The 11166-nt window shown below is 40.3% G+C and overlaps 1 protein-coding gene across 1 annotated transcript; it reads right to left on the bottom strand.

Annotated features, from left to right (window-relative positions):
- Positions 1 to 1467: 1467 nt before the first annotated feature.
- Positions 1468 to 10785, bottom strand: gpr17 (G protein-coupled receptor 17). The gene is made up of 2 exons (XM_072684115.1): positions 9980 to 10785; positions 1468 to 5279 (listed from the first exon to the last, which is right to left on the bottom strand). The coding sequence occupies exons 1-2, from the start codon at positions 10173 to 10175 to the stop codon at positions 4252 to 4254; spliced, it is 1224 nt and encodes a 407-aa protein (XP_072540216.1). The 5' UTR covers positions 10176 to 10785; the 3' UTR covers positions 1468 to 4251.
- Positions 10786 to 11166: the final 381 nt, after the last annotated feature.

Genomic DNA, 11166 nt, shown 5'->3' with positions numbered 1-11166 from the left:
ATAAGATTAAAGGGGGAAGGGGGATTGAGTGAGAGTGTGTGAGCGAGAGAGAGAGAAAGAGCGAGAGCAAAAGAGCGAGCGAGAGATAAGAGAAAGGGTTCTTTCATTGTGTGAAGCAGGGAGAGTAAACTCAATAAAGGAACAGAGAGCGACAGAAAGAGAAAGGGACATCGAGGAGAAAGTGTGATAGGGAGACCGACGCTATCTGCTGACAATCCACAGTTTGAATCACATGATATGAAAATAAAACCCTTTCCGTCCTGCCTCTGTGTCTCTATCTCTCGCTTGCTCACTCTCTCTCACTCACACACACACACACACACACACACACACACACACACACACACACACAGGCAAGCTGAAGGCATTTGTGCTCCGTGCTTAATAAGAGCACAGCGTGAGGAGTGTCAGAGAGGCCATGAGAAAGGTCCTGTATAATCCAGCACACTGCTGATAAATGACATTGTCTCACATTCATTTCTTGTCCATTGTAATGTGTTTTTTTATGCTGCTAACGTGAAACAGTCACATGAGCTGTGAGAGCGAAGAAGTAGACAGCTTGAGTTGCACTGAAAGCCTGAGTGTTCTGCTCATTGTCTCTGAGAATAAAACCTGATCGCTCTCTAAGAGTTCATGTGATGCCTCACGCCAACAATGTGCACTTTTTTCAGCTTCATCCACACACTGCCTCTAGCGTGACCAACTTGCACATATTCATGACTATAGGGACTGTGTTTAAGCTGTTAAATGGTCAGTATTAATCAGCAGGCCCAGCAAGTGTAGACATCCATTCTTCACCCCAGTAGCTTGACCCCTTAAACAGCCTATGGCGCACAGGCAGGCCGAAAGTGTTATTACAAACTTGTATTATTAAAGCAGCATTACACTAGAATTGGTATTTCTTGCACCTGGGGTTCCTCTACAGTTAGGAAGTGGAAGCCACCCTGACCAGACACACTTACATGCATTTCTGGACAAGCTGAGAAATATGGAACCAGCACAAAGCATGTGGACGGACGCAGTAGAGTAATATTATTAGACAGTGTTAAGCAGTTCTTGCGAGTGTTACACATAGCATGCCGGGCCCAAAGGAGCCACCACAGAGACACAATATTTGTTCTTAATATTACAGATCATGGTTTTAAAGCTGCTATTTAAAGGTAAAAATTCTACATAATGTTGAATAATAAATCTTTGTTTTGTTTTGTCTGTTTCTGATTTGTTCATGGGTCTTGAAAAACAGCTTTGAAAATGGTGCCATAAAAATAAATATATTGACTATTACTATTATTATCTACTATTATCATTATAAACCTAGATATTTAAGGGGATACATACACATTTAAAAAACTACAGAACTTCCTGTAGTTACTGAAGAGCATGCATTAGTGAATAATAAACCTTTCCACAGTAAGGGGTTACACAATTTGTACACCCTCAAGCATCATAATCACTGGAAACACAAAGTAAAAATACAAGAGTTTAATTTACACTGTGATTTCAAACATAGTCAAAACTGTGCATCTAGCACGTTTTGTACAAAAAAGACTGAAGTACAGTAAGACGAGAGCCAAAAACATCACATTCAAAGAAAAAGAATAATAAATAGGTTATACACAGCCATTGGGGCAAAATAAGCACATTGAGGTGATTAAATATCTCAAAGAAATGGACGCAAATAGTGATATATAACTGAGCAAAAGGCATATTTTGAATTGCATATCACCGTGAGTAGTATATAATGTAATAGCCATATTGTGCTATATTCTAGTCTTAAAAATGAATTAGAACGACAGATTCATGTCAATTAATAATATGAATACAAAGGCAATGAGGAATGTGATCTACATATGGATAGATATTTAGTTACTTTCTCAAAAGATACAGTTACAACACAGCACTACACCACTGTGTATCTGAATATGATCAAATGAATCATTAGCATTCTACCTCGATATATGGTTATTCTTCCCTTCCATTACATAAAACGTGAAAGCAGGTCCCAGGTGAACTGACAGGCATACACAACACAAATGATCCTTAACAAAGGTAACAATGGCTAAGATACAATATGCATACAAGCATGGCTTTACATAGGTGTCAACACACGGGTCAATAATAAACACCTCTGGTTAGACAAGGAACTTCTATACAGTTAATCAGACACATTATATGTTGCCAAACATAAACAAAATAAACAAAAGTCAAATGAATGCAATGATCATATTTCTTCTGTCCAAAGATGAAACGCCACAGACCATTGAGTCAAATAACATTTCATTGAAGCTGACACCATTTTTGTTAAAAACAAAACAACTGGAAAATCTGCATCAGCTAAAAATGTTTCTTCTTATTTACCTCATTTCTAACTGTAATACACGCAGTGAAAATGACTTTTTTCAAAATGCTTAATGTTCCTTGGGATACTGAATAGGAGTGTTACTAGACTGTTACAGATACAGGGGGCTAAGCCTTTACTGGTGTAGTCATGAAGGTTTTGGAGTAGGCCCCAAATTGCCTGTTTGCCATGAATTCTTACAGTAGAGATTAGTATAAAATGGATCTCTTTATTGGTCGTAGTAAATACAGATCTACTATGAAGAATGCAATCTATCAACATCTAACAGACACAGATCCACCAAAGATAGCTAGCTACTGAAGTCTAGCAAAAACCTTTCTTCTCTTAGACAGACAGCATATTATTCAAATACACAATAAACATATTAGCTAGTACCTGCCCTGTTTTCTTTAGATTATCCCCTTCATCCCCTTGCTATTGAAACTGCTGCCTTTCCTAAAGAAATGTATATACAGGTTGAAATATTGAGAGATATAAAGTTGCGTGATGATCGTTGGTAAGCACCTTTTTTACTGATGTGAACCTATTAAATAACAATGTAATCAGAAATACTGAATAGTATTTCAGATTATTATTTTAGGGTATTATATTAAGCAATGAATATAAAAAGATGCCAATGGCATTATTCTTTTTTAACTCTTGGACTTGTTTACACTTTCAGTGGAGTTTACTTCAATAGTTTGCACATCACATGAACCTTAAATTAGCTAACGCTCACTAGCACTAGCTAGCTAACAAACTAAACATGCTAACTAGCCATTTTATTCATCGCAACAAATGTATATGTAGAAAGGTACATTTACGCTGTAATGATTTACTATCTATCTCTGTAAGCTTTCAGGCACCTCTCCATCTTTCGTTAGAGCTTGGTTCCTGCGCCCTGCTACCCATGTTTTGGAAATGCAGTAGTACAGTTGAATATTGAATAAATGAAAAAGAAAATGTTTTTAAACTATTTGTATAGTTTAGAGGGCATTGCTGGTGGCTACCCCCCCTAAAACTGACCTAGCAATGCCCCTGTTACTGAAATGATTGACCTACAGTATAATGTTCAAAAGTCAGAAACCAGTCCAATCAAAATGACCACAGGGTATTCATTTTCAGGAGACATTTCTGAGCAGATAAAAATAATCAGTTTGCATAAGGAAGAGGAAAGACACAAAACACTTAACACAAAATTTAAGAAAAATTAAGAAAGAGAAAATGAGACCCAGAATCAGATAAACTGCACTGTTGTTATTTCTTTCAAAATCTTTGGAAAACTGAGCTCCACTGTTGCTTTAGATCTAAAAAATTCTTTAGATGTTTCTGGCCATCAACTTAACAATTAAACAGACAAAAAAGGAGCCAGACCTCAACATCATTTTTGATGTTTGGGTTGATTTAGATGGTAAAAAAAGACTGAACCCTGTAGGTGTGGAAAAATCTCTGCAAATTTCTTTGAAAAAGTCTTCTGAAAAGGAGGCACACTAAATACTGAAAGCTATATTTAATATAAAAAATAGATTTTTCTGCAGATGATTTTTTCCTAATGCTAAAAAATGAATACCCTTTAATAATCATTTTGACTGGAAATTTACTAATGACTGTAAACTGAAGAAATGATTTTTACACAGTACAATTAGCACAAAGAAATTATTCAAATGGCCAAACAGTAAAGCATGTGATCAGAACATTGTTGATCATTCATTTTTTTCACTTTTTTGTGGTCCAAGTTCACCCTGACTTGACACTAAAATAGACCGGCTGAGGTCTTTGGTTTTGCATCACTTCCCTTTGTGATTTCTGGCATAGAACATGCTAACACACCTGAATTAAGTGCTCAGATTTGTGACATGAAGGCCTAAACAACATCAAAATGAAGTGGTTTGGAGTCACAAAGGCCGATATTCTCAGAACTCTGACTTGGCGCTGAGAGAGCTCTCGTGTGTCCCCTTAAGTTCTCCACTGGTTGGTGTGGACCTCCCTGATTTATCCCTGCAAAGAAGTCGTCGCACAGTGCCTCTGAACTTCTCTGCTCCAAACAAGTAGACCAGGGGATCCAACACTCCATTCAGGCAGGTAAGTGAGGACGTGAGGCGATTAGCTAGCACTAGACCTCGCTTAGTTTGACAGGACAGGTCTGGGTGTCCATAACCTAGGATGAAGGTGGCCCTGCTCACATGGTAGGGCAGGAAGCACACCACGTAGATGAGCATGACGAGGCCGATGGTGCGCAGAGCCCGGAGTTTCAGCGCAGGCTCCAGTCGAGATCCTTTCCGCAGACTGTTCACGATCAGTAAGTAGCAGGAGAGTGTGGCTACAAACGGAGGCGTAAAGGCAACAGCGAGGGAGATTAGCGCCCGGCGAGAGGCTTTCTCTCTGTAGAGCTGCAAGCACACTGTAGATCCGTCCACTTCTGTGGTCTGCTGGGTCACCAGTAGGGGAGCCATAGATACAATCACCAGAGCCCATAGAGCAAAGCTAGCTGCATGAGCAAAGCGAGCATGTCGCACTTTAAGCGAGCTCACGGCGTGGACCACAGCGAGGTATCGATCAGCAGCCACACAAGCCAGGAAGTACAGGCTAGCATACATGTTAACATAGAAGAGGAAGCCAGCTACGCGGCAAGGAACCTCACCAAATGGCCAGTGGCCTCCTGTCAAGTGATAGGTCGCTCGAAGAGGTAAAATTATCACGTAAGATAAGTCAGCCACGGCCAGATGCATCAAGAAGACATTGGCTGGAGAGGAGGTTCCTCTCTGGCGGGAGAAGATCCACAGGGCCAGGCTGTTGCCGTTGAGTGCCAGGAGAAAGACTATGATGTAGTAGAGGCCAAACAGCATGTTCTCCACTGTGCTGTCCACAGGCACACATCCCTCCATAGACTGATTGGTAGACAGGGTGGGGAGCACTGTTGGAGATGATTCCATCTTCATAACTAAAAAAGGAAAATGAACCAAAACAAGTGAGATAATGAGAGGGATGATTTATGTTCACATTAAACTGATAATTAAAGCAATATATCATTGGAGGTTCCAAGTACAAAATGGCCAGGAACTTGACAATAAGGTCATGCTGTTTTGGAAACAAAATGGGTTTAACTTTGAACAATTTATGGGGTGACGGATGTGTATTCATTAAGATGTCACATTAGATTAGAACAGCTCTGCAGAGAACTAGATCAGCGCTTTCCCTTTGAAAGAAACTTATGAAGGCCTTCCTTGTGGGCTGCTGAGTTAAATCAGGTGTGTTAAAGAGGAATTCTGCTTATTTGGATAGTTACATAAAATATGTGGATAACTACATTCAAATCTAAACAATGAATCACCTACCAGAATCACCCACAGCAGTGGTGATTGCAACCAGACATACAAAGTATTTAATGTTTAAAAGCTACCTTACAGAAAATCATGGTTATGAGTACTTTGCCAAATTCCAGAGACATTGTGTTTTGATTGTTTAAAGATAAAAAAAAAAGTTGGCCCAAACATATTTTTATAAATGCTTTACAAATGGTGAAGAGGTACATACAGGGTGTTGTTTTGCCAAAAAAATCCTCAGAGAGAACTTTTTCAGAAGTAAAACTATTATTTATCAACATCACATATAAAACCATACATGTTAAATACATACAATGAGTATATTTGTGTTGTAGAACACTTGGGCGAATAGCAGAGTGGTCACCCTATTGACTTGTGTTTAGTAGTGTCTTAACTTAAGGTATCCTTGAATTTTAGCCTATTCAAACTAGCTGAGGTTATATTTAAAAGTAAATAAAATTCCTCTCAGAACTAACTTTCTCTTTCTCTTTTTACCTTCTCCGAGTAAATGGCCACCCAGCCCGACCTGCTGGAAGATTGCCTGCTGAGGTCCCCTCTACCTGCATCAAACCAGCTGCCACCTACCAGTCCGGCCAGCGGGACACCCCACCCGCCACCACCCATGGCGGACCAGCGGCTCTCCCGCCTGCCGCTGCTGCCTGTTTGGTGGCCGTGTCGAAACCTAGATGGACTCGTGGCTATCTGCCACTATTAATATCACCACAATTAATTTTCTGTTGTATCTGGTTTGGTAATTTTTATCATTAATGTTGATCCTTCATGTTATTTCTTCTTTCTTCTCTGTCTCTGTCCTTTATTAAGTACTAAATATGTAAAGCTGCTTTGTGACAACAACAGTTGTAAAAAGCGCTATACAAATAAATCTGACTTGACTTGACTAGTTTCTGTCATAACCGCTGTAAAGACATCTGAGTTTGTGAGTTTCTCTTCAGTAACACATTTCTCATCAAACCACTCTGAATAACATTGTTATAATGATTGAAACATGAAGAGAAAAAAATTAATTGGCCACTAAATGAGGAAAAACGCTAACGTCTGCAGTCCTGACAAGTGCATTAGAAAGACTATCAGGAAAATCTGCACTTGACTAAACTTTGACCTGGAAAATCCCAAAGGAACACATTTCTAAATGCTCTCAGTTTCACAATGTCACCATTACAGAACTTAACCAATGGACGCAAGAACTGGACTAGCAAAGACTTGGATCTTCTTCAACCCTTTGTAACTTTCAGGACATCAAGAGGTTCTAAATGCTTCAGTCTGTGTAAAGGTTGTGTAATGGGCTTCCTAAGAAGTACCTCAAACACACTTCTGGCCTTTCGCTCTTTAGCACAGCAGTTTCTAATGCAAGTGCAAGGAAAGGTCACAGCAGAGTTTCAGGAAAACTGAATGTTTTGGTTCTCGGTGAGCGTTGAGGACTTTGGGAGGGGTCTGTATTTGGGAGAGATACGGTCACTCTGAGACACCCCTGGCTCAGGGGAAAGTGCAGATGCATCCCCACCCCCCACCCCCTGCAAACAGATGGTTGTTGGTGTGTGACAGTGTATCTGACGGCCACACCTGTGTCATAGGACTCCAATGCCACACCCTGCTTTTTTTACCCTAACTCCAAATAGCCGTTTCCAGGCAAACGTATCTCACATACAACTTTACTTTTGTACGATTTGTAACGGACTGGAGAATTTCTGTGGCATGCAAATAAAGTCCTAAGAAAACCACCATCACCAACCTTCACCTAGCCCTAACTTTAACTGTTAGCAACTGTTCAGTTTCTGAGAATTCCAATGACTGTATGATTCCAGGCAGTTGTCAGTTGCTGCCAAATGCAAAAGTTTGGGTACACTGTGTCTGTTTTCCATTATATGAAAATATTAGTAATGTTCCCTTTTAGTTCTACTTTTTTTTATAGCAGCTGGATGTCTGAAACTTATGCAGGTGCTAAACCTTTGCACAGGCAACACTGTTTATTAAGATTTTTATATTTAAATGTTATGAAAGATAGATTGACTCTGCATTAAGCTAAAAAAAATATTTATTTATTTTATTTATTTTATTTTTGATTAGCTACAAAAAAACTTTGATATGGGTCTCATATCACATATCCAGATTCAGTTTGAATGAGGCTTTCATGCCTCTCGCCATCCAGTAACACTTACTGGTTGTCAATGATTGGCCTAATTATCTCAGACTCTTATGGCTCTCATTAAGATCAAGAGCCGTTAAGACCTGAAAGAGAAAATCTTCCAGAATTCCTGGTAATGTTTTCCCTGTCCCTAGAAAATGCATTTCTCTTTTTGAGATTGACTTTAAGATTAATAAGGTGCAAAACGATTAAATTAATATGAAATTCAGATCAATCAAATGGGAGCAAAACAGAGATTAGAAGAATAACTCACTTATTCCTGCTATTGGAAAAATAGGGAGACGAAATATCAATATTTTCAGTACATCCAAAAAAACATGAAAAGGGTGTGTTTTAAGGAGTGTTTCCAAATCCTTGGGGTCTATGCTGTAGGGAAGCGGAGGCTCTCAGAAGTAAGTGGGAGGCATATACTCAAATTCCAAACTCACCAAGCCCTTCTGCAGTAATTGAGAGATTAAAGCAGACTGTTACAAATCTGAAGTAAACTGTCTAGGGAAAAGGCTGTGCTGGATTGTTCTCCTTTGCTCTAGATGAAGCCTTTCGCCCTGATTCGTATGAAAGACAGCAGCTGGGCAACACGCGAGCTCCAGATGCACAGAGATGGCTCTATTCCATTGGCACATGGTGTAAAGGAACTCTAAACAATCTGTGGGACTCTGCATTAACACACTTTCTCAAGAAGAAAAAAAAGAAAACACTAACAGTGGGTTGCATCCGGCTTGCCCGGTAACCCAGGAAAGGAAAGATGTCTTTTTCTCCATTGTCCAGTTCTTCTGCATTACTGTTTTGAATATTATTCAGCCCACCAAAAAAACAGTTAAATCACCTGTGAGACATTATTTTGACCAAAGTGAGAAATCCCAAGGTTTGTTTCAGAAACAGGAGGCAATCACTCAGCTAGTGTAGGAGAACTGCAAGAGATTAAGAGGAGATCTTCATTAGAATATTCCTTTCCTCTGGGAAACTCTGGCTCAGAAAGGGAAATCCCTTCAGATTAACTTGTGTTCCCTTGGGAATTTCTGGGGAAAAAAGCTGCCCTTTACAATGTGATTGAGGGCAAGCGGAGGGAGTTTTTGGACTGTTGTGCAAGACCGGCAGTATGAACAATGGCGATGGAGGGAATCCTGGGCTTGAGGCTGGTCAGACATTATGGCATAGTATGTGAGTGTGGTGGTGCGTGTATGTGTGTTCTTTTCACACACACACACACACACACACACACACACTTGACACGTGTTGCTAGCTCTACAGCAAAAGTAGCTGTAGTTCAGCAAGCTTACTCATTTACAATGCACATAGTGGGAAAACAAGGGATGAGCAGAAGTCAGACTGTAACTCTCACTTGAGAAAAGTTCCTGTATTCAGCACCACAAATGTGAATAAAGTTTATAAAGTACTGGAAGACTGGCGTGAACCATGCTAGATAGAAACGGTTTCTGAGTATGCAACGGTTAATGCATTTGCAGTGGCAAAAATAAAGGTGCTTCAAAGAGGAATCAATTTTGGTTCCATAATAAACCATGTTTGTTAAAAAGATTAACCTTTAATGCACCTTCATGTACCAATTTACAGGTTCTTCCCAGTCAGAGTCAATTCTGGTTCTTTATGGAACCAAATGTGATTGCTTGAACAACCCTTTGAAGCTTTCAGATGCTGAAAGATAAACTCTCACCTCCTGCCCTCATTTTTAAAGAAAGAGGTTTGCATGCGTTATAGCACTGAAGAAGCTGATATTTTTAAGTTTATAATTTTGTAAAAAAAAAAAAAAAAAAAAAAGAAAGAAAGAAAATGACATAGAATAAATGAATGAATGAATAAATAAATAAATAAATAAATAAATAAGTAAAATGCTACAGTGTAGTCAATTGTACTAAATGCTTTTTTGTAAACAAGTGCAAGTACTGAACATGTACATGTGCAGTAATACAGTAAGTGATAAGCCAAATAAGCCAACTGCATAAGTGCAAAAAAAGAAGCAATTACATTAAACAGGTAGTTGTTTCCATAGCAAAATGTGTAAAAGTGTGTATAGATTGAGAGTAAAACCTAATCAACCATAAAAATTCTGTTATAAGTTATAAGTTAAAACAAAGTTTCGAATTAACCCAATACTATATCAGTTTGAGAGAGAGAGAGAGAGAGAGAGAGACTCACCAGTGTTGGTTCTTCTCTTGTGTGTGCAGGAGTAGAGGAGTCTAGAGGAGAGTAGAAGGAGTGTAGCGGGAGTAGTCTGGCTGTAGACGTGGGTCTGTTCACAGCTGCTGTGATAGCAGAAGGTTATCATGCAGCGTGTGTGTGGAGGAGTGAAGAACAGGCTGAAGTGAAGACCCACACCGTCGCTGTCCTGCATAGTTTTTTTCGGATGTTTTACTATGGCTCTTTCCGTGCCCGCAACAAATTTGACTACAAAAAAATCAGCCCAATGGGAAGGCTCTGGCGTGACCCCTGACCCTGGCCTTTCTGCACAACTCCATTCTCTTCTGAGAGCCACTTGTGCACTCCACAAAGGCTTGAGTCAGAAGATGCGGTGCAATTCGACAGCGGGAGAATAATGGCGTGCCTTTGCAATGTGGAGTCGGGCATGGTGCCATAGCAACAGGGTCTAGTGGTGGACAGCATACCCCTGCCACCACCAAAAAAACAAAAAACCAAACAAACATCACCATTGCCCAAAGACACCAATGTCTTCAGCCATATCAATACACAGAAGACATGAGCTTGTTGATGGCCCGGTTTATGGACAAGTCAAAGAGATGATCCATTGTACGCCAGCTCAAGCCAGACGGTGGAGCCCCCCACAGTGGTCACTTCACAGCAAAGGAATGCCTGAAGACTGAGAGAAAAACAAGGAGACGAAGAGACGGAGGCCTTGTTGCTTTGGTCCATGCTGTGTGGTGGGGAGGGCCCATCAGATATTGGGGCAGCAGAGGGCAAAAATAATCTCATCATGTGATCTCAGGACAGATGTGTAAAGGAGGCCCAAATAGCCGGCGGGGGCTAATAATCTGGCTTTCATACTGCATGTCCACAGCTGTGTGGCACACACATCGTCTCTTTCTCCTCGCTTTGGACGCGCCCTCGTCGATATGCAAATACAGCCGTCATCTCTGAATGAGAGCACTATCTGGGCCCCTTTACTCCCCTGAACTCAGTCTGATAATACACTGCCAAGTCTTAATTGGGACCACTCCAAGCCTCTGTATTTACCACACACCCCTCCCTCCACTGTAGCCTGTCTAGCCCTGTGGCAAAACACAGTGTGACCTGATCATTTAAGCAGAATAAAGAGCATCTTCTTCATTCCCACAAAGGCAGACTCCCCGATGTTCCTTGCAATGGCA

Source organism: Salminus brasiliensis, chromosome 7 (assembly GCF_030463535.1).
Source record: "Salminus brasiliensis chromosome 7, fSalBra1.hap2, whole genome shotgun sequence".
Lineage (NCBI taxonomy): Eukaryota > Metazoa > Chordata > Actinopteri > Characiformes > Bryconidae > Salminus > Salminus brasiliensis.
Note: the sequence above shows the minus strand (reverse complement) of the source record. Positions and strands in the feature narration are given on the sequence as shown.

What these genes read in the sequence shown, in the direction of transcription:
- gpr17 (XM_072684115.1), bottom strand. Translation starts at nt 10,175, where the DNA reads ATGCAGGACAGCGACGGTGTGGGTCTTCACTTCAGCCTGTTCTTCACT. An exon ending in CAAGAGAAGAACCAACACTG is followed by an intron (nt 5,280 to 9,979) that starts GTGAGTCTCTCT and finishes TTCCTTTTTTAG; the next exon opens with TTATGAAGATGGAATCATCT.